This window comes from Protopterus annectens, chromosome 9.part0 (assembly GCF_019279795.1).
Source record: "Protopterus annectens isolate FY-2018-M chromosome 9.part0, PAN1.0, whole genome shotgun sequence".
NCBI lineage: Eukaryota > Metazoa > Chordata > Ceratodontiformes > Protopteridae > Protopterus > Protopterus annectens.
The window spans coordinates 233,286,092-233,311,217 of NC_056743.1; the positions used below are offsets into that span (position 1 = coordinate 233,286,092).

General features: G+C 36.4%; 1 protein-coding gene across 5 annotated transcripts in view; it reads right to left on the reverse strand.

The window, feature by feature from the left end:
* Positions 1–25,126, reverse strand: part of LMO1 (LIM domain only 1) — a 292,729-nt gene that overhangs the window by 6,451 nt on the left and 261,152 nt on the right. For all 5 annotated transcript variants that reach the window (XM_044082807.1, XM_044082806.1, XM_044082808.1 and 2 more), the window contains one exon: positions 54–179. In XM_044082807.1, coding sequence (XP_043938742.1) covers positions 54–179 — 126 coding nt within the window. The remainder of the gene's footprint in view (positions 1–53; positions 180–25,126) is intronic.

Below are 25,126 nucleotides of genomic sequence, written 5' to 3' on the forward strand. Positions count from 1 at the left end.
TACAGACAGGTCAAATTCTCTTTATTACTTGAGCCAATCTCTTTTGTTCTCACCTCTGGTTACAAAGCTGACAAGCAAAGCAGTCCAAATGGTAAACATTATCCCTGGCTCTCATCACCATCTCAAAAGCAGGAATCAGTTTACTGCAAGCTGCACAGTTCCCTGTGGTTCCGAAGAGCCTGCCAATAAAACACATTTGTTAGAAAACAATTAGTTTTCCTTCTATTTAATCTGCATTAGATGTAATTAGTACCATCATATAGTGGGTTTTATTTAATTTATTGAGCTTCAGTATTCATTCCCTATGGAAAAGTGAATAGAGCAGTATTAAAGCTGAAAACTCACATTTTATATAAAATAACTCAATGGGCAAAAAAAAATATCAGTGGTTTGTAAACATTTGCTATGAGAAGAAAAAAAGAACACAGTTTACATTGCATTCCTTCATTACATTTTAATGGCACATGTCCTGTTTGACAACCCAGGGCTCTTTACCTGGAAAAAGATAAAAGATTCTGAAAGCACAGAAGGAAATAATTACCTGGAAAGCAAGTGCTGTGAAATACAATTGCTGAAATGCAAGTTTAATAAGGCCTCAAAGGAATTAAGAAGCCTTTGTATTTGCTTAAAAGAAGCCAGTTTATCATGCTTCCTGCTGCATTAAAAGTGATGCTTCAGTATAACCTAAATATATTTCTGATGTTTAGAATAAACAAATGAAAACTAAAACCATTTATATAGAAATAATTTGGGTAGTACCACATCAGTTTCGCAACAGACAGGAGAAACACAAGAAATCTACAAATACCATTTAGTAACAATTATATCTAATTCATGATATACTGAACCACCTCCACCAATCACATGATGCACAGCTTACAGAATGTAGTACTGAACAATTTATGATACTTTGCAAATACATTATCTGTCTCATCTGAAAGACAGCATTTCTTTGTCTAATTAAATCTGTGTGGAGTACACATTAAAGTATGAGCTTAATGCAATCTGCCAGTCATTTGAAAGTGGTTGAAATTAATCTTTTACCACTCCTGGAACTGTGGGCAAATGTACCCGATTAACAGGGCAGGACAGAAATTCCATCAGTCCGTTATACAATTACATGGCATGCTGATGTCTGCTGACCCTCCGGGGGAAGCTGTTTCTCTGCATTTATATTAGGCATCGATTAATTATTTGCATACTCCAGCAATGGTGTTCATTTAAGACAGCATTCCTGAATAAAGGGCTCTTTGTCACAAGCTATACCCTAGTGTTGCACTTTGAATAACAGAGCCATTCTTCTGTAGGAAGACGGGATACTTTTTGAGCAGGAATGATTTAAGTAAAATTGTGTTCTGCCTTCTGCAACAGTCTGCAGAATTTCTCATTGATTGCAACTTGCTACGTAATGTTAGATTAAAATGCAAGTACAACCACTACTCAAATTCCTCCTTAAGGCAATGTACACATTTCTTTTATTCCTCTTAGACCAAGTGTTTAATTTTGCACAGGCAGGACTATAGTGAAGGAGGAGTCTGGTACACAAGTATATTTTTAAAAACATAGCATAGCTACACAGATGCACTGCAAATATCTGAAGCCTTAGGCTTGCATTTCCATACACAGATAACATTATCTCCTGTGACTACACTACATGAAGTTGGCGGTCATGTGACTCCCCTTTATTCAACCAGATTATATCACATCTTACTGCCCACTTTTTCAAATGAATGACATGAAAAATATTTGCACATCTCAGCTATAGGTTCATTTAATACTACAGAATTATGCACTAAGCATATTTAATCAAAGTACATCAAAAGTCTATTATACATTAACTTTTTCCATATGACCATATTTTACATTTTTAATTGTCTTTGTTCTTATAGTTATATGAATAATCAAATAATATCTGAAATTTCTGGCATAAACAGTCACTTCTGGTTACAAATGTTGAGAGTAGAGCCTTCAGCAGAATGAGCATTAAGAATCACAATCAAATGTCAGTTGATTTTAGGTGATACGTCTTGCAAAATTCCTATTTTTGTTGGTTAAAAAACTGCTGGCTTCCAGTGCTTTGCTCAGATGATGAAATGTCACTAAGAATGAACACTCACTACTTGTGGTTTGCATTTAGAGTAGTATCTTGGTTCAGCTTTTCCTCTTTTTTTTTCATGTTTTCTATTTTTCTAGCTTATAGTATCAAATGTTGGCTTATGCTTCATTACAATGAATGTGATCATCTACTCATCAGGATGGCAAAACTTTATTTACCTCTTGATGACTGGGTTAGTCCTGGTCTATATTAAAACACTGAAGTTTCAAAACTTCGAATGTTCTAATATTGACCCCTATTCAGCGAAAGCTGAAAATATCGAAGCAACAGAAAACCGACTTTTTTCCTAGGGAAAGAATTCGGTTGTCTGTTTCTGTTGCTTCAGTATTTTCAGCACTGTGGTGGAAAGTTACGGGTCGAGTTCAGGTAAGTGTGCGATTAAGTGAAGTTAGGGTTAGGGTGCAGGTTAGGTATGTGTGCGATTGTGTGGACATGAGGGTCAGGGGCAAGGTAGGTGAGTTAGGGTTAGGGCGCGGGTGTGTAAGCAATAGTGACGGACGTTAGGGTTTGGGTTAAGGTAAGTGGATAGTTACTGGTGTGTGTATAGTTTAGTGTAGGGTTAGGTGTAAGATTTTAGGGGTGTGTGTGGATTGCTGTGTGTGTGTCTGTGTGTGTCTGTGTGTGTCTGTGTGTGTCTGTGTGTGTCTGTGTGTGTCTGTGTGTGTCTGTGTGTGTCTGTGTGTGTCTGTGTGTGTCTGTGTGTGTCTGTGTGTGTCTGTGTGTGTCTGTGTGTCTGTGTGTGTCTGTGTGTGTCTGTGTGTGTCTGTGTGTGTGCACGTGTGTGTGCACGTGTGTGTGCACGTGTGTGTGCACGTGTGTGCGTGCACGTGTGGGTGCACGTGTGTATGTGTGTGTGTGTATGCGTGTGTGTGGTATGTGTGTGTGTGTGTGTTTTGGAACAGCAAATTTTTTCCCTAGGAAAAAATACGCTGTTCTGTATGTTCGATGTTTTCAGCTTTCGCTGAATAGGGGTCGATATTAGAACATTCAAAGTTTTGAAACTTCGATGTTTTAATATAGACCCGTTAGTCCAACAAGGCTAGTGGCCTCTTTTTTGGGAAGACAAGAGATGGTATTTATACTACTAGGGGAACTGTGACCAGTGCATCAGAAAACATCTTCCTACTCATCACTGTGGAACCCATTCTGGAAAAGCACTTCCTGTTTCTGTTGCAGCCACAGAGATGGGCTAAAGAAACAGGGACGCAGATGGATAGAGGAGGAGATGGAGTAGTGAAAGAAATGAATGAGAAAGCAAATGTCGAGAGCTGAGAACATGGGCAGGATTCTGAAGATATGTTTCAAAGAAACCCATTTGATGGAGATGAGTCAGCAAATATACAAAAGGGGGATGCAGAAACAATCCTGAAGAACAGTGGTGAAATGGAAAAGAAAACATATGCAGAGAAAGTAAAAGGAGGCAAAAGCAGAGTAGCAGACAATAAGGCAAAAATGAAAAACAAGATTCAAAGTAAAGACAAAGAAATGGACAGGTATGACGTATAGGACAATTTAATAGCTCCTTTGGGTGTAAACGCACATGAAGCAAAATCATTTATTCTTATTAGCAATTACAAAAACATTTTGTGACATATTTGAGACCATTTTCAATGGAAAATTTTCTTGGAGAAAAGGAAAAAAAACTAACTCATGGAATCTTTATGTGATAAAACCATTTAACAGCGAAACAAATAAGGAAATTCATGTACAATTTTGGTCAGAGGTGGAAAGAAAGACTTTGAAATGGCATTTGAAAGCTTTATGTACAGAATAACTGGACATTGCAAATGTTTATGAGAAAAGGGGTTTCTAGACTGGTGGCTGGAATTGTAACATTGTGTTAAAAACAGAATGAGAAAAAGCATACATATACCTAGCATGCTAAATATGGAGGGGAATGGATGTGTTGTAAAATAGTACGGACTATCCAGAACATTGTTTTTGTTGAAAATAAATACATTTGATAAGTAACTGTGACAAAAGAAAATGTTACATGTGTGGGATGCAAAAAAATGTGAATTGAAACATGTAATAACATTTGACATTTATGGATGGACTACAAAACTGAAAATAAGAGTAAGGAAAAAGAAAAAAGAGAAGAAAATGAACTAAGAAGACATTTTAGTAGTAGTAGAAATAGAAGAAAAAGTAGATGAGAAGAAAATAAAGAGGACATAGAAAAAGGCTCAGAAATAAGTAAGGAAAACAAATTTGAAGGTAGTAAGACAGAAAAATAGAATTCTATTTTTAAATGGTACAAGACCAAAAAAGAAAATTTAAAAGGATAAGAACAAAAGAAAAAAGAAAGGCAATGGATGAAGAACAATATATACATCTAAATCACTGGGGCCTTATATAATAGTTAAGGCATTAGATTCACAGACTCAAGGTACAGTGTTTGAATTTTACCTTGGGGAAGGAAATTGGCTAGGCTTAAAATGGCTTAAGAAAGTTAGCCTAGTAATTAGCTATGAACTTATGAATGCATGAATTTAAGGAAAAGGAAAAAAAATTAAAATTTTAGAGTGCTTTCTTTAAATGTGAATATAGTAAGAAGAATAGGAATTTTGGATTGGTGAAATAGATGTGATGTAGATGCAATTATATAAGAATACAAAATTTTTAACAACTGAAGAAAGATTACAAAAACTATGGAGAGGAATGAATCTGGAGCTTGGGAAACGAGAGATGTTTTAGAGTAGCCATATAATGTAGAAATACAGGAAAGATATTAAATGTAACTTTAGCTAAAATGAAGAGATTAACCATTGTATATTTAAAATATGAAGTATATGAATTAGAACAGTATATGCTTATACTAATTGTAAAGAAAAGGAAAGCTTATTCCATCAGTTTTTAGACCAAGTAGTGATAAATATAAATATTATAATAACAGGGGACTTAACTGTGATTTAATAAGCTAGCATAAAAAGAAAGACATGATGCAAGAAAAATATTAGAAGTTATAGGATATGGAATGTTAAAACTTTGTGGCAAAAGTTTATGGACTTATAAAAGGGGTGAAAATAGAACTGAAATTGATTGTTTTTATAGTAAAAGAAGGTTTAGTTATAGAAGAGGTGGCAGTTAAAGGATTTTATGATCTTGCAATATGGTTAGAGATAAAGGAAAATGAGGAGTATATAAAAGACAAAATAATAAAAAGGTTAAACAAAGCAGAGAATGATAAATGAAACAGATTAGTAATTCAGTTATGGAAAGATCATATTACTGCGAGAACAATTCATAAAAATTGATATAACAGATGATATTTAAGGAAAATATATTTTTTTACAGTGGCAATATAATGTGAAGAAAGTAGAGAAAAATATAAAAGAACATGTAATGATGCAATGGAAAATAATAAAAAGAACTTTGACAAAGAAAAAGAAATATATGAAAGAAAAAAAAATACAAGAATTGTTATATCAGCAAATATTTTTATAAGGAAAAGAGAATAAGTATCAAACTACTTAAGCGGATTAGTAAAGAAAGATAGTAGTGCAATGAGTGAAATAAAGGAGACAGAAAACTCAGGAAAATATTTTAAATAATGTAGTACAGTATGTACAAACATGTTTAAAGAAAAAAGAAGGTATTGAAAAAAAAACATGGGAAGTCAAAAAGTTAAAAGAAAAAGAGAATAAAGAGAATAAAGAGTTGGAAAAGGAGATTTCTTTAAATGAGGTAGATAAAGTATTAGGACAAGTAAATATAGATTTGGTTGCAGCAACAGATGGAATCAGGTATGAAATATATACATATTTAAGGTACTGACAACTAATTTTTAAATATTTTGTATGAATGGGTAAATTAATGTTTTATGTATAAAGAATTATGTGGTGGAATACTTAAATTCATATGGAAGAAGGAAGACAGACCATTTAAAAACTGAACACTGAAGTATTGAATAATAATTAGAAGGTTTTGTGTGAAAATAATTCAAACGAGATTTGAAACGGAACTATTGAATGGAAAATAGTATACGATGATATAAAGGGCAAGGCATATCAAGAATTATTAATGATTGGTAGAAAAATTGTGGATGATTTTATGACCAGAAAAGTGAAAATTATGATAGAAGACCTTAATAAGGCATTTGACACAAATGGACATGAAACCTTATGAGTACTAATGAAATAAGATAAGTGTGAAAGGAAAGTCTGTATAGTAATAATAAAGTAAAACTACTTGTTAATGGCTGGTTAAGCCAAGAGGTATATATGAAAAGTTTTGTAAGACAGTGATGTCCAGTGAGTTGTGTACTCTTTGCATTAGTTATGCATGTGATAGTATATGAAAAATCACAAAATTTGAAGAGTTAAGAATTCCAGTTTTGTTAACATATACATATGACAATTGCAAAAAACAAAATTTGAATAACAAATAATAATTTGCACACATGAGTGTCTACAGATTTATTATATAGCAATATAAAATATGTTTTTTTCATAGCAAAATTAGTAGATTTATATTATATAGAAGTGCATTTACTTTGGTGTTTCTTTCAAAACTTTGATGTTCAACGTTTATTATTTCAGGATATATACATTTGAACACTCTGTGCCATATATAATTTGATATTTTATTAGAGAGTTACAAGGGAAAGTACATAAAGTGATACTATCTACAGATAAACTGACAATGTTAATGGACTTGTAATTTGTTATAAGAGACAGATTATTGAAATACAATAAACTGACTACCATATACATCCGACAGAAAATATTAAGAAATGCAGCTTCAAGAATTGTAAAATTCTAGTCAAGTCCTTGTTTTAATTCAAAATAAAAGAGGCTACCACAATGTCAAAAAAATAAGGCATTCATGCCAATGTTTCCTACTCGTATAGTAATAAGCAAGGGAATGTTTGCAGTGTTAATTATCAGAATAAAATGACACTAGCTGATATATACTGGATGCCTGGATTTAAAGTAAAGTTTTGGAAATTTATTTTTAAATATATTGTTAGATAGTTTAAAGGTAATTTGATTGGGGGGATTGATATTAGTTGTGTATGAAATGAAGAAAATAATAGAGCAAATGGATAACAGATGGTCACCTTCTGCCAAACTATCAATAAACTGGGTTATTGTTTCATAGTTGCACAATTTCTTGTCTTTGGGTGACATGGTCATATTAGAACACAGACTCAATTATGTATGTAGTAAAATTACAAGGACCAACCTATAGGTGAGTTCATTGCCTCTAAAGGACTGGAATAATTGTGGTGAATCTGACACTATTTTATACACATTTTCAGTAAGCAATTGAGGCCAAAACACAGATAAAATTTATATTTTGACTATTTCAACTCTGAAACCAATTCTCAAATTCCATATCCCTTATCTGACCATAATGTCGTTACTGTTAAATTAACTATGAACCACAAACATCCATACTATATGTATGGAAAATAGATTAGTTGCATGCCATTTATTTAATATGAAATGATTTAATAAATACAAACTAATGTCAGAGTTACATTAAACACTATTATGATCAATATATTGAAGTATTAAATCTTTTGGGATAAAAGACTGGCATTTTAAATGAAGTGTTCTGAGCTATTGCTTCAGATTAACTTCCTTGTTGCAGCTTAAAATTCAAGGAAGAATACAAACTATTCCTGCTCCAGGTCATAGGGAGTGCAGTATCTGTTTTTTCTCACTTGTGAGATCATAAATATTATAAATTAACTGTTCACATATATTGTGCTGCAGTGCCCCGTAAATGAACATTTCCAAGGGTAGTTCAGACTGTGCTGCAGCGCCCCGTAAAGAATATTTCCGAGGGTAGTTCCAGACTATTCAGACTGTGCTGCAGTGCCCCGTACATGAACATTTCCGAGGGTAGTTCCAGACTATGCAGACTGTGCTGCAGTGTCCCATACATGAACATTTCTGAGGGTAGTTCCATACTATGCAGATTGTGATGCAATGCAATGCCCCATACATGAACATTTCCAGGGGTAGTTCCAGACTATGCAGATTGTGATGCAGTGCCGCATATATGACCATTTCCAAGGGTAGTTCCAGACTATGCAGATTGTGATGCAGTGCCCCATACATGAGCATTTCCAGGGGTAGTTCCAGATTATGCAGATTGAGATGCAATGCCCTATACATGAGCATTTGCAGGGGTAGTTCCAGACTATTCAGACTCTGCTGCAGTGCCCCATACATGAGCATTTCTGAGGGTAGTTCCAGACTAAGCAGACTGTGCTGTAGTGCCCCATACATGAACATTTCTGAGGGTAGTTCCATAATATGCAGATTGTGATGCAATGCAATGCCCCATACATGAGCATTTCCAGGGGTAGTTCCAGACTATGCAGATTGTGATGCAGTGCCCCATACATGAGCATTTCCAGGGGTAGTTCCAGACTATGCAGATTGAGATGCAATGCCCTATACATGAGCATTTGCAGGGGTAGTTCCAGACTATTCAGACTCTGCTGCAGTGCCCCGTACATGAGCATTTCTGAGGGTAGTTCCAGACTAAGCAGACTGTGCTGCAGTGCCCCATACATGAACATTTCTGAGGGTAGTTCCATAATATGCAGATTGTGATGCAATGCAATGCCCCATACATGAGCATTTCCAGGGGTAGTTCCAGACTATGCAGATTGTGATGCAGTGCCGCATATATGACCATTTCCAAGGGTAGTTCCAGACTATGCAGATTGTGATGCAGTGCCCCATACATGAGCATTTCCAGGGGTAGTTCCAGACTATGCAGATTGTGATGCAGTGCCCCATACATGAGCATTTCAAGGGGTAGTTCCAGACTATGCAGATTGAGATGCAATGCCCTATATATGAGCATTTGCAGGGGTAGTTCCAGACTATTCAGACTCTGCTGCAGTGCCCCGTACATGAGCATTTCTGAGGGTAGTTCCAGACTAAGCAGACTGTGCTGCAGTGCCCCATACATGAACATTTCTGAGGGTAGTTCCATAATATGCAGATTGTGATGCAATGCAATGCCCCATACATGAGCATTTCCAGGGGTAGTTCCAGACTATGCAGATTGTGATGCAGTGCCCCATACATGAGCATTTCCAGGGGTAGTTCCAGACTATGCAGATTGAGATGCAATGCCCTATACATGAGCATTTCCAGGGGTAGTTCCAGACTATTCAGACTGTGCTGCAGTGCCCCTTACATGAGCATTTCTGAGGGTAGTTCCAGACTATGCAGACTGTGCTGCAGTGCCCCATACATGAACATTTCTGAGGGTAGTTCCATAATATGCAGATTGTGATGCAATGCAATGCCCCATACATGAGCATTTCCAGGGGTAGTTGCAGACTATGCAGATTGTGATACAATGCCCCATACATGACTATATCCATGGGCAGTTCCAGACTTACACTTTCTAATGGACAAACTTGACAATACACAATTTAAATGCACTCTTTTGTGGCATTTTTTTTTCTGCTGTGCTCTGCTATGTTCCTTGAGAATCTTTTCCTACCCCAGAGGACGACTCAGGTCTTTGATTATTTGCATACCACAGTGTCCTGATACATTTCCCTGAGTTCTGCTAGGTTATTTACACAAACATTATACGTTTGAAACAATGAGATACACTAAGTGTGAGTGCATTTACTTAATATTATAGCAAATGTACATTCTTCTTGCCACAATGCAAAACTCTTAGCAGTTTGGATTTCTACTCACTCCAGCCTGCTTTGTAATGCAGGTTAGAAATGTGACTTCTGTCATCCTATCTAAACTTGTTGCACCTAGTTCAGTGGTCAACACTGCTGAGATCTCTAAAAAAACACAAATGAAAATGCTGCTGACAATAGGTGACTCACTGCTAGTAATTTTTACTTCATCACTGAGGTTACTTCTAGAGTACCTTACATGGCATTTTGTGGAGAAAAATTAAAGGAAATTAAAATTAGAGGAAGAATGCATAGGTAGCTGTTATAAAGAACAAGTCACATTTTAGGGAAGAAACAAAGAATGCTGCTACCTACAGAACCAATTTAACTTAAAACTCATTTTCTTTCTCCGTTCAACTATCTGTAGGTAATTTTATTGCCATACTTTGTCAACTCACTCTTCCTTTACAACACGCTTCTAATTTTCACAGTCCTGCTGTTCTTTTTCTAGAATTTCATAAACATACTAAAATGGCACTGTTCTCTAAATTGTCTACACTAGGCAATGCTATTCCATTCCCAAACAGTTCTCTGAAATGGAACACATGCATGGGCTTCATTTTTAGAATGCATAGGTTGCAAAAACAAGCACTGTTTAATGGAAATTCACCACCGTAACCCCCCATCCTGTACACAGATTGTGTAGCTTACAAAGCTGAAGGTACAAATCAGTACAGCTATATCTGTATGTCCAGTTAATACCATTTGTATCAAGAGGACTTCTGACCTTCCTTTACCCTGCCCCACCTTTAAAACTGTTAATTAGGACTAACAGGTGCACACAGAGAATATTATACAAGTAGTATTAAGAAAAAATGCAGTTTGCAGAGATAGTTTGATGAAATGCAGAATAGAGGGCGAGTTGCTCATTTTGATAGTCCTGCAGTTGCAGTAAGGCTCTCAAACTCTTATACATATGGAAAAGTAAGCTATTATAACATTATGTTTAATACCCCGTCTGACTACTGCATTGAAGACCAAAAAGTTGAAGATCAGCAAGGTTTAATTTTTATTTACAGAGTCTGCTTAAAAATGATTTTCCTGGTCAACAGAAGCCCAAGGAGAAAGGCTTTGCAATAGAATTATAAAAGATTATGAACTAGAAAATTATAAATGCAGACCCATATTCCACTACACAGTTACTGACATGAAACAAGCTCAATCATATGGCAGAAAAGGTAGGTATTTCCACTATGTCTTACTCTGACCTATACCCAGTTAAGGCAGAGGCAAGGTACTGAATCCAGCTTCACGCTAAGCAGTTGTATACAACAGAGTGGTCTTCAGGGCCTAGCTGTATCATGTCTCCTCCTGTGTTATCAGAGCACAGTGCCCCGATTGCTGACTAACATGTTAAAGCAGGAGTTGAGGCCCTGTACCTTTGAGCACATTTCATCTGTTAAACTCTGCTTGGTGCAGTTATAGCCAGTTATCTGACCCACAAATAAATTGCAATGTTTGTGGATTTCATCCACAATATCCATGACTTGACGGCCTAATTAAATGTTACTTATGCAGCATATTTGCAATTTAGTCTAGCATAGAATTCCAGAGTAATAACTACAGTACCACAGGTTAAACACTATAAGCAATGGAATGGTCCTAGGGATGCCATGGGCAATGAACACAGTGACATAAGGAAGGGATAGGAGAATATCCCTGAATGACAAACCCTCGGGGATGAACACAGGAAGGTATCCACATACAACTGATTATATGAGGGGGAGTGATAAGAGGGGGTGCATCTAGTCAATGAATTCATACATCATGTTTTAGTCTGAGGAGGAAAGGGCATAGCTATAGAAAATGAACACTTTCTTTCAGATGCAAGTGATAAAATGCAAAGCAAGAGTGCAAACATATTGATAACTGCACATTAAGGGTATCATAAATGCAAGAATTATGCCTCTGTTACATGGAATGTATAATACACAGATATGCATGTGGGGGTATGGTCTTAGGACAGATGGTGGGATCATGTATATAGACATCCACTGTGCCATTTTTGACTAAAAATAATGTGTGGCACAGGTAACAGTGCTGTGTGCTAGGGTTCATAATGGACCTAGGTCCTTTAGCTCAGATTATGCTGTATCTTGCTAAATGCATTCATGAAGTCCATCAGGATGGTATGTCTGTTCTGTCAAACAGCATAGTTGGATTATAATTGAAGTATAGAGTTTATGTAAATGGTATAAGATAGATAGCATAAGCAGGAACAGAAGGAGATGGTGACAAATAATTTTATACAAGTAAATTAAATAAATGTGAAATTAACATCTGATGACCTTCTTACGGTAGTGCCCAAGGACCAAGAAAAGTTTATAGGCGAAGACGGGAACAGTGATAACTAATCTGGCTTAAAGTGAAATGTGACCCAAGTAGCCTTTATCCCTTTCTTAACATTTTGAAGGGCTTTCTTAAAATGAGTAATATCAAGATAGGGAACATATGTGCATGAAGCCGAAGCATGAGCTGAGTGCAGGTAGCCTGATGGGAAGGTGGACATGTAATTTGATTTTATCAACAAACTTGGAATATGTTATTCCATGGTAGAATGTTTTAAGGTTGCATTGTTAGATAATATGCCAATTATTTTAAATGTTTTGTCTATAGCTGAATGTTCTTTATCAATATCTCTGAAGTACATAATAGTTCCTTATATAAAAGTATTTTCAGTAATATGTTCTCTTACAAATGTCTGATTTTAAATGTTTACTCATTAATATTAATGGATTAAATAATCCAGTAAAGAGGGGAAGCCTGTTTAAATACACAAAGTTACATACAGCTCAAATAGTATTTTTACAAGGAACACATTTATTCAAGGAAGTTAATAAATTATCATTAAAGAATAATTCAATTCTGGCAGGCTGTGGTTTTACATCTAAAACAAGAGTCACTCATTCTGTGGAAGAATTCCTCAGTTATGCCTAATGTAATGGATACTTATGTTGATAAAAATGGTATGTTAAGCATTGTTGCAATTGAATGGAAGAGGAAAATATATACTTCAGTAAACTCTTATTGGATTCCAGCGCTACAAGCTAAAGATGCAAAAAATTATCTAGATACCATAGCCTATTATATAAAAGGTGAGGCCATAATAGCTGGTGATTTAATTGCATCTTATCTGATAAGGACAACACTGCTAATAAGAAACCTAGAATCATGTTGTCAGCTAAACACTTATCAGATTTTGTAAGCTTTATGAACTTAAATATACATGAACTAAGAAAAGTAAATTTGCTTCAATACACCCATTATTCTTATATAAATGGAACTCAGACAAATATTGACAAGATTTTTGTTGCAGGCAATTCAATTTCAAATACAAGATAAGCTTCCATAGTGTCATGTCTGTTATCAGGAAACAATGCTATTGTATACAACATTATTTTAAAAAATAATGTCTTAATTCATCATAAAAGGCTACCAGCATGCATTGTTAAAATAAAAAGATTTAAAGAGTGGTATATAAATGAGATTAAGAACGTTATACAAATAAATACAAATGTTGAAGCAAATCTCCTTTGGGACTCACTAAAGGCTTACTTAAATGGTAGAATTACATGCTGGCATATGAAAAGAAATGAATGGGATAATGAATTAAATACATTACAAACTAAAACAGATGGAATAAAGATGGACCTAAAACCAAATAACACTATTAGTCAGTCCGAACTAAAACATTCGAATACAAAATACGTTGAAATTCTAAATCATAAAGTGTCAATAATCCTGAAAAAACCTAAAACGTCACATGTATTCAGTGAACCCATCATGCTTACATATACTTGCAACTAGATCTAAGAAAAGGAATAGACTAAATCCCATTAAAGAAATTACATTACAAATAAAAAAAAAAAAAAAAAAAAAAAAAAGCAGAAAAAGTATTAAGGGTATTCTGGAGTGCTTTAGAATAGTCTGAAAATACAAATAAAAATTCAAATAGCTTAGTAAATGAGACAGTAGATACTTTCCTAAAGAAAAATATAAATAATAAATTAACAAATAAACAATTAAATAAAACTGATAGACTTTTAACTTTAAAAGAAATAAAAGATCAAATTAAAAAATTAAAAAATAATAAAGATCCTGGTTTAGATGCTGTTATAGCTGAACTATGTAAACTATTGCCAGATAGTATCAGTAAGAAACTAATGTCCCTCATAAAATCCTCCAAGGCTAACTTTGAAAGAAAAATAGCCAAGGATTCAAAAGATAACCACAAAGCCTTCTTTAGCTATGTCAAGAATCTATGTGGCAACTCGCAGATATGCTCTGAGCTAGTGCAAAATAGCACAAAATATACTGAACTTCTGATATTGGCAACATCCTGGCAGATAGATTAATTGCAAACATCATCCCCCTCTCACCCCCAAAAGGGCTCACAACAATACCAGAAAAGGTGAAAACAGCCCTTTCAAAAGCCAAAAGCACAGCATCAATGGAGCCAGATGGTGTCCCAGGCTGCGTCTTGCACGAACTATAGAACAAACGAACCCCTCACCTAAACACACTATTCAGCCTTAGCCTCTCCACAGGCTACGTGCCCATAGAATGGTGCACAGCAACTGTTATTCCACTCCACAAAGGAGGGGCCACAACTGACCCTGGTAACTATCGCCCCATAAGCCTGACTAGCCTGGTCTGCAAGGCTATGGAGCGCATCATCATGGAACTCATTAACAAAGACATTGGGAACCTCCAAACACTTGACCCGACCCAGTTCAGCTTTGTTAAGGGCAGATCATGCCTACTAAACCTGGTTGACTTCTTCGAGACAGTCACCAAGACCATAGATAAGGGGAAGGTAGTTCACACAGCCTACCTTAAACTCGCCAAGGCTTTTGACACCATTCCTCACTCGGGAATTATAGAAAAACTCACCAGCCTGAACATAAACCCCTACGTCACGAGATGGGTTGCCAACTGGCTTACAGATAGAACTCACACAGTAAGAATAGCGGGCTCCAGGTCCGACTCTAAACCAGTCACAAGTGGTGTCCCACAAGGCTCGGTCCTGGAACCCCTACTGTTTGGCATACACTTCTCAGAAGTACAGGCAAACACAGGAGGACTATGGCTAACCAAGTTCACAGATGACTGCAAACTGGGAGCCATAATTGACTCTCTGGCGGACGGACATTCTCCAAAAGGGCCTTACTGAGACGGACACCTGGTGTCAAAGTCATGGTCTCAAGCTAAATGCCAAAAAATGCATAATCATCCCACTTGGGAAAAACAAAACACCCATGAATTACCACATAGGTGGCAGCCCTTAATACAGAAGAGGTAAGAGATCTGGGGACCCAGGTAGATAGTAATCTCTCCTTTGACAATCATATTGCCAAAGTAGTTAGGAAATCCTTCTATGTAACCCATCTAATTACTAAAGGGTTCACATCTAGAAATAAAGAGGTTATAGTGCCCCTATACCAGTCACTCATCAGACCCATCATAGAGCACAATGCCCAGTTTGGTATGTACCTCACAAGACACTTCAACAGCTGGAAAGACCATAAAAAGTACATCACCAAGAGGATTACTAGTCTCAAACATATGTCTTATGCAGCCCGACTGGAAGAACTCCAGCTGTACTCAATGGCATATCACTTACTCAGAGGTGATCTCTGCCTGACTTACAAAGCCATGTCCATCTCAGAAATGATGAACATGCTCCACCTAAAGAAATCCAAGTCACTGCGAGCCACTCGCTCTAGTGAGCTAAACCTCACCACAACAATAAATAGAACATGCTGAAGGGATAGATTACTGTCACAGAGACTTCCCGTGCTTTGGAACAAAATTCCTAACTACATTAGGCAGAGACCCTCACTAACGCTCTTCAAGAGAAACCTTGACGAGTGGATGGGTAATAGAAAATACACCCCTGGGATCACTTCATTGGCTCTTCTTGACAGAGGCTCAGTTAATTAATCAATGGGGCAGCGAAAGCTGACACACTTTGGCTAGGCTTATAAATGCCCTTGGGCAGATAGCCTAGTACCTACCTATGAACCTATAATACAGTCTTTATCCTAGAAAAAGCTTTCAGGGAAATAAACTACTTGAGGTTCCACTATCATGGAAATATTCCCTCACTTCACCTATTCTAAAGCAAGACAAAGATCCTACAAAATGTCCTTTTCACAAGCCCATTTCACTCCTAAATGTTGACAACATCTTCATGTCTATTTCAGCAACTAGAATTAATCTAATACCAAAATTAACAATCGAACAGGTTTTATTTTGAATAGATGGGTGCAAGATAATATAATAAGGATACACACTAATAGATTATGCAAATAAAAATTAAAAAAAAAACGTTTTTATCATTAGTCTTGATTTAGACAAAGCTTTTGATTCAATTAACCTTATTTAAGGTACTTAATGCTATTAACTCATTTGAGAAGTTATATCCTTTAAGTTAAAAGTTTTAACCAATAAGAAATTAAAGCATATAAAAATATTCTGATTTAAATTGGAATAACTCTCAAAGTAACTATCTTGGTATTATTATTATGTCTAATAACAAGGAAATGATACAAATGAATTTTCAACAGGTCATTGGCAAGATTATAAGTTTAGTCACAAGATGGAATATTTTTTCTTTACTTTGTAAAAAACATTTAATGTTAATTAAGATGGCAATTCCCTACAAGATATTCATTATGCAATCATTGATATTGTCTCCAAAAAATTAATAACTATCCAAATAAACCGAGAATTTATTTTAATTGGCACACACAAAGGTGGAATAGAATTTTCCAATATTCAGTTGCATGCTACTTCAACTATTGTAAATTTATTGCATTGTCGATAAATTCATCATATAAATCAAAATGGAAATGAATACATCAAGTATCATCTAAAATAACAAACATTACTAATTGTCATATGCAGATAGTTGCTAACAATTTTGTCTGGCTAATAAAAGATTGTAATTATTGTTTAAAGGGAAGCATTTCTTCTTATCAAATTCCCATACAAATAATAGTCTTTCTTCCTTCTATAAAGTAATGTATTCCAGTTATTGTATTAAAGATCTCATCTTTTAAATTTTTCCAATAGCATATAAAAAGGAATGTTGGAAACTCAATTTGACTAGAATGATAGAGCTATAAGAACAAAATAACAATTTACTGGCATCAGTGTTTAAATGGAACTGAAACACATTCTGTTTATAACTTAATGTCCAACAATAGCTAGGAAAATAACCAAGAATTGGAAGAGTAAAACAACTCCCTTTTGTACTTAAGTTCTTATGGCAAAAATTGTATGTAGTAGTGAGTTACATACAATTAGGATAAGAATTACTCTTTCCTTTAAGTTGTGGCTAAACCTTAAAGATTTGCTTGAAAATATTAACTACTTACTTCTTTTGGCCTTTTCCAGTTAGGGGTTGCCACAGCAGATCACCTGTCCACTCTTGATTGGCAGTGGAGTTTTACGGTGTCAAGTTACCAACCCGATGCCCAACCTTCCACAGAAGGCACACACACACACACACAGACACACACATGCCTAGAGCCAATTTAGAGTGTCCAATCCACCTACAGTGTCTTTGGGATGTGGGAGGAAACCGGAGAACCTGGAGGAAACCCACACGACCACAGGGAGGACATGCAGACTCCGCACAGAAGGCACCTCAGCTGAGGGCTGAACCAGAGAACCTCTTGCTGTGAGGTGAGAACGCTAACCACTGCACCACTGCGGCCACCCTAAAAATACTAACTGCTGCTAATTTTTATTACATTGATATATTACACAGCTGTGGATGTGTGTAAATAGTTATTTGTTTTATTTTACTATGATCATTTTATTTTAATAAAGAACAAACATTGTTTTGGGAAAAAGAAAGTCATTATCCCAGTCACTTATGATTCACAAACCTTGTGATCCCAAATAGACCAACTTGCCTTCTACTTTTCAACCCCAAACCTGAAAAGTAAAAAAGCTGTGGGGCTGTCACCCCAAAAGACAAGAGTTGGCCAACTGTAGGACAAAGGGGAATTGGAGCAAAAAATGAAACATCATGAGTGCTACTGTCAACATTAATAAAAATGAATGTTCTGAGTGCTGAGCTGTTACACTACTGTGTTTCATAACATTAAAATATTTTTGACTTTCTTGACAGACATTTTAAATGAATGTGTATTAAATATTTTAGTTATAACCAACATATTTGTATACATTTCATAATATAAATTGTATTCTTCATGGGCTTGAAATGGGAGACTGTAACTTGTATGTTAATACAATATGTTTTTCCTTATACTGTAACTTGCTTGTCTTTATCTGTTCGTAAGTTTGGAGCTTTTTTCCCTGGGCCTCTGCTGAACATGGACATGTATCCAGTCGGACTATCCAGGTCAACAAATGCAAATTAAAAAAATAAAAAATAATTTATCTTTGCAATGAAACAGGAAAGCAAATGTGTAACACAATCGTTTGTATAAGTGCTTAGAATTAAATAAGTGTCATTTTTAGTATTAAACCTAAAGTCATATAGTTATTAACAGTTTGTTCAGCTCTTATTTTTTTGTACATTAGCTTTTACTGTTTCTCTCCAATACAAACACCCAGAATATGCATATATCATATGGAACAGTTGGTATTTTACATTTATTCTTTCTCTTAAATTTCATGAATATGGATCAAGGGATACTGAATATCTCTGATTTATAAGTAATGTTTAAAATGGAAAGAGCAACCAGAACTTCTCGTCATGTCAAACTGTGTAGTGGATATTGTAGTTGCCCTTCAAAAAACAATTATGAGGTTTGGTCAAGCAAGGATCATTTTGAATTAAGTGAATATTCTCAGGAATTAGACATGTTTTAACACAAGTAACCATCTATCTTTCTTGCTGAAGATTTTTACTTCAGAATGATTATGCATTTTTTTTTAGAACAAAAGGCAATATGCCTGCATTTAGTTATTGTGATGTATTAACCAACAGCACCTAAATCACACCAAGATAATATTTTTACAAAACATGATATTCACTTTTACAGGTTACATTGTGCAAGTATGTAAGTTGGTTTAAGAACAGTGGCAAGACGGTGGTTAATTATTCAAAGGCAGGATATTAGATGAAGTGCGTTTAGAAATCCTGGTATTATACTATACATTGATGATGAATGAGAATCAATCTCAGGATGCAGTGATTTTACCCTGCTTATTTCCTATGTGGTTTTGAACCCCATCTCACGCAAATTTGCATAAGACTTGGTTTTGAACCCCATCTCACACAAATTTGCATAATACTTGGTTTTGAACCCCATACCATCTCACACAAATTTGCATAAGACTTGGTTTTGAACCCCATACCATCTCACACAAATTTGCATAAGACTTGGTTTTGAACCCCATACCATCTAGCAAGAATCTTGCAAGAGGCTTCCACTACATCTAGGGTAGAACTGTATTGCCCCTGGCCAGCAAATTCCTATCTTAAGCTTTTATAATGGGCCTTTATTACACACCATATTTTCTGAAAGAATGTAGCCAAAGATTTTTTTTTTATATTTCAATTTTTAAGATTGAAATAAAAAGGAAGAATCAAGGATGGATAGACTGGGAACAGGAAGTAATAGAATTGACATACTGTCATACATAATGGAGTCTTAAACTTCACATCACATTTGTGGTATATAAAAGTAAAATATATACACATCACAAACTTTCCAAAACATTTGCGTGTGACATAAGATAGCAGTATTAACTAAAAGCAATCATGTCACTGTGTGGTTTAGAGGAAGAAGGGTTTGAACAGAAAAATGATGGTGTGAGAGTGTAGTAATGTGCATTATGATGAAGTCATAATCAATTATGGAATTGGCAGCAAACTGAGGAAGCAAACAGCCCATGTAAAGGGGTCAAGGGTACAGTTCAGAAGCCTCTGGACAAGGGATTGACAAAGAAAAAAAAAAGAGTTGAAGGCCAATGTGTCTACACAGGCAAATAAGGCCGCTGATTATGGCACATCATCCTCAGAGCTATCACATAATGGAAGATTACAGGGTGCATAAAATGTTTAGAAATGATACTAAACAAGGAGATTCTGGCCTGGTGGTTATTGGAGATAGCAAGAGAATGTCTGGATTTATACTGGTTGTATTAGAGTACCAAGAATTGGATACCTCACTCAATTAAATTTGAATAAGAGGGACATTCTGTTAGGAATCATGGATTTAGTCATAGGACCAGGGCTAAAAAAGAATGATTCTGTTCCAAGTCAATGGTCAAATTTGGCAAATATGATACAGTTACATATTAATAAAGAAGAACAAGTGCCTATATATTAATAAAGAATAATCAGACAGTAAGTGTTTATAGCAGATATATATGTGTATGCACACAAGTTTTGTGACATTTATGCAGGTTTGAGTCTGCCTGTGCACGGACAATAATTTTTATTTATTTTACATTTGTTAACTGGGAATGTCTGACTGGACACATATCCATTTTCAGCGGAGGCCTGGGGAGTAAAACTCCAATAGCATGTCAAAGAAATTACACAAGAATATCTTACAGAGATATAGGTTCCAAAGAAACATAAGTTATGTACAGATTAACAATTCCTTTGGTAAAGTTAGCATACAGCATTCTAGTAGTAAGGTTTATATAGAATATAAAATATAAACACACAAGAAAAAAAAAATTTTCTCTTTCTAAATTAGGAGTACTCTCAATATTTTGTTACAGAAATAACCTGTGATTATTAAGCTTTACAGAGAAAGGAATTAGGGGACCTTTAGTAGAATCCTTGAACATGGTATTGGTGCAAATTAACCTGGGGAGTAGCATGAACAAAGCCAATTGTCTGAGAAGTGGGTTCTCAGGAGTTTCTTAAATTGAATAGTGGAGGGTAGTGGAGATTATTTGGCTAGGTAGTGAGTTCCAGATTTTGGCAATTATTCAGGCAGAGAGATTTGCCAGCATCATTTTTGTGTCTGATAACGCTTATTAGGTTCTGAGAACTAGATCGTAAGGCAGGGTAGGGATGTAGATGTTAATTATATTTTGAAGTGCAGGGTTTTTTTCTGGAAGGTAGAAGAGATTATGTGCTATTGTGAGTTGATTAAACAGAAGTAGTTGAGGTAGCTTGAGCCAATTGAGTTGGTTAAGGGCGAGACAGTGGTGGGATTTGTATGAGGTTTCAGTAGCGAACTTGGCTATTTTGGTATAACAAGATTCCATTTTGTTTAGATCACTCTGGTGGAGATTGGTAAGGATGGAGAGGCATAGAGAAGGATGGATAAGAGAGTTCTTGCAGTAGTAGCTTTGGCTTGTTTAGATATAAAGTGTTTGCTCCTATAGAGAAGTCATAGTTTTTTTTATTAACTTTCTTAATGGTTTGTGTTATATGGATGTCAAATTTGAGGTTATTGTCTGTTTCTGCACCTAACAGTTTAGTATGTGCAGTTGGAGTGATTTGAATGTTATCTTTGGAGTAAATGGTGTTGTTGAGGGGGGATTTAATTTATTTTTTTGGGGTTAAGAATAAGTTTGATGTTTGTGAACCATGTTTCAACTAGAGTAAAAGCATTTTGGGTGAGGATTTGCAGTTTCTTTTAGGTGGGGGTGACACTTAGAGGGGTGGTGTCATGTGTATTGTATGACAGATGCGGTGAGTGAAAAGGAATTAATTTGGTTGGTGAATAATGAGAACAACTGTGGGCCAAGGATGGATCCTTGAGGGACACCTATGGATACTGGTAGCAGGGGGAATGGCTGGTCATGCCATAGGACTGCCTGCTGTAGACCAGATATGTAGCTAATAAACCATGATATAGTGGAGGGGCTGAGGCTTAGGGTAGATAACGTTTGGAGAAGAATGTTATAGTTTACTATGTCAAAGTCTAAGAAAATGGAAGATACAAATAGTCCCTTGTTTCTATTGTGGTTCACTGTTTCTGTAAATGATAGTAATGTTGTGGTGGCGCTGTGGGATGGTCTGAAGCTATGCTGAGTTTTGGAAATTAAGTTGTTTTGTAAGAGGTACTGAAGTAGTTGGGAATGTACAACTCTCTAATATCTTGGATATAGGTGAGAGTATTGCGATTGGGTGGTAGTTGGTGAGTTCTAAGGAGTTGCCCCTTTGTGCAGTGGAATAATGTGTTTTCCACAGGGTGGGGACTTTTGAATTCTGCAAGCCACCTGTTTATGAGGATGGACACGGGATAGGCTATGGCATCTGCTGCTATCTGAAGGAATTTGGCTGGTAGGGTGTCAGCAGCTAGTGTGGTTGGTTTGAGTTTAAGACTTTTTAAATAACTTACTAACTAGAATTTTGGGATCTGTGTGTCACACAGCATTGTCAATACTTCAGCTATACTGAAGTATGCTGCTGTCAAAACCTACCTGTCTGACTGCGTATTCCCTTTAGCTGTTATGCACATCTGTAATAACTATTTTTTAGCATGCTGTGGATGACCTTCAGCTGCTACTATTTTTTTCCCCAATCACTGGTTCCGCTAGACCCACCTTATCCAACCTATCTTATCCTCCCTTGGGCTCGGCCCCACACACAGGGCTGATAAGGAGAGTGAGGATGCAAGTGCCTCCCTTGGGCTCTGCCCCACACACAGGGCTGATAAGGAGAGTGAGGATGCAAGTGCCTCCCTTGGGCTCTGTCCCACACACAGGGCTGATAAGGAGAGTGAGGATGCAAGTGCCTCCCTTGGGCTCTGCCCCGCACACAGGGCTGATAAGGAGAGTGAGGATGCAAGTGCCTCCCCCTTGGGCTCTGCCCCACACACAGGGCGGATAAGGAGAGTGCGGATGCAAGTACGGCCCTGTACTGTTTCAAGAGAGCATGCCCTAACCTATAACTCTGTGGCAGCCTCTTGAGCCAAGTTACGTGCATGTTCACTTCTGTGCATATACAACCTCTTAATCAATTAATTGATTGCACTATGGAGTTCAAAAAAAGTCTTCATGCTGTTCTTGCATGCAGTCAAAATAACAATTATTCAACCACCCCCTCCCCCAAATTACAGAGCTGGCACTGGATTCTCACTCCCATTGTCTGCTATGCAGTCCCACCAGAACCTGTGCTGCTAATCCAATTTCAGTCATCTGGGCTGCAGTTAGGGTTCTATCCCCATGTGCCTAGTGGCCACTGTTTAGAACTATTTCTGAGTTACTGAAACATAGCATGTCAGCCCCTTTGGAATATAGTGGACAAGTGCAGAGGGGAGAAATAAGACTAAAGAAACCCCCCTGATACACATATGATGCTAGTACCAATCCAGATCCATAGCTTTTCACAGCTAGAATTAATGGGCTGTACGGCTTTCATCACTGGGAAAAGCTCACTAGTAACTCAATGAATCCAGTGAAGGCTTCATGTTCACAGGGGATTAGGCACAAAAACAAATGAAAGACAGATTATCACAGCCCTTTAAAATACATAATGAAGAGTAAGATAGACTTTCCATTAAGTAGTAGATTGCCACCGACATGCATTATATTTCTCCTTCTACCTTGGCTTCATAAATTGCCTCTCTGCTGCTGCAGTGTGATAGCCATTGCCCTTCCTAACTAGCCTCACCACACTGCCTTATCTGCATTAGGCCTTTGCCTGGCCAACATTCGGTAATAACCAAAATAGGTTTTCTAATGGGAATACTGTGTCACACCATGATCATAAGGAATGTATGGATTAAGACAGACAAATATTGTTCAAACATTTCAGCTCAACCAAATTTAGATTCTTATGGGACAGAGGAGGTGAAACAAGAGCTATCAGGGAGTTGGGCAAAATGTTCAATATGTTTCTTATTGCCAAGGTGGAGTATTTTTTATAAGTTCATATGCAAGTGCTAGGCTGTCATCCCTGACATTTGAAGCCTGGCCATGCTTCCTGTTGTTCACCCACATGTGTTTTCCCCACAGATGTTTAACTATCCTTGCCACGGGTGTATTTAAATAATTCTCATTTGTAGTGAATTATTATTTTAAGTCTTGCTTTCAGTGTATCGGGGGGGGGTCTCTATTATAAGGCAGGACATTTAAGCACTACCTCTGCCCATGGTCAATCCTGGAATAAATTTTCTCATAATGACTTGTTCCTGTATTGTGTATTGGATTATATAACTCTGATACAGTAGGCCTGTGTCGTAGATGCAGGCAGTACAGAATAACTGAATTATTTACATGAAACAATGGCCAGGATTTAGGCCTACTTATACAGGCCTGTACAAAGCACATTTGACAGTGCAAACAACCTGACAAGTAGGCCTAAATATATAGCAGATGTCTGTACAAGCCACTGCCAAATATCTGGGAAATTTACTTTTGAAATTAGGCAAGGAACAAACATCTACAGCAACAGCAGCAATGTGTCTTTCAGAAGAAAACGTGAATTCATTTTCACTTCTAAAATAATGTTTCGCAAATAGCCCGCATAGTCTAGATTGTACACACTTCTTAGATTTAAAATGTACAGTTTTATAAAAATGCATACAGAGGTGCATGCATCTAAAGTGCACATTGATTCAGTATTTAAATAAATGTGTTAATAATGTGTGTGGGGGGGGGTGAAAGAAGTAAAACAGTTCAAGACGGCAATGCAGGTTCTTTATTTTGCACAGTTTAAAAAAAAACAAAAAAAAACAGAAGAATTCTCTTTAGGTAAAACTAGTCTTATTTTATTTGACTAAAGATTAGAAGTTTGTGTGTCAATATTTCTAAACAAGCCTTTATCCTTTAAGGTCTAAAGTGCCACTGACGTTTTAAAAACATTCAGATGCATTTTATGGATCATGGGGGGGGGGGGGTCATGCTAGGATGATAATCCACAGTGTGCTTTCAAGGCTTGTGTCACTGTCATGTGATGGCAGGTATCCATTATTCATGAATATCCGTCTTATTGAGCTCTCTGCAGATTAAACAAAATAATGGAGCAGCCCAACCATTTGCATTGTAAAATCCCCCTTTTATTCACCATTTAAGGTGATGCTATGGAGGAAAATGTCATGAGCTGAACTGGACAGATGTTCACATTACTGTTTGAACACGCAGCTTAAGAAAGATATAAAACATATTTGATACTAAATCACCTACTGTTTCCTTCTGAATGGTTTTGTGGGCGGCTTTCAGTATTTCAGGCTTTTTTTTATTTTATCCTGTTGGCTCTTTTACTTGTACAACTCCATTTCCTATAGCTTTTTGAATGCTGTTATTTACATAGCAACATGAAAAAGGGACAAGCTAACAAAACAAAAAAAAAAAAAGAAAAAAACAAAATTGGTAAAGTCTACAATGGAAAACAAATATTTTTGAAAGGGTTAGTGAATAATTTTATATGCTCTACTTTT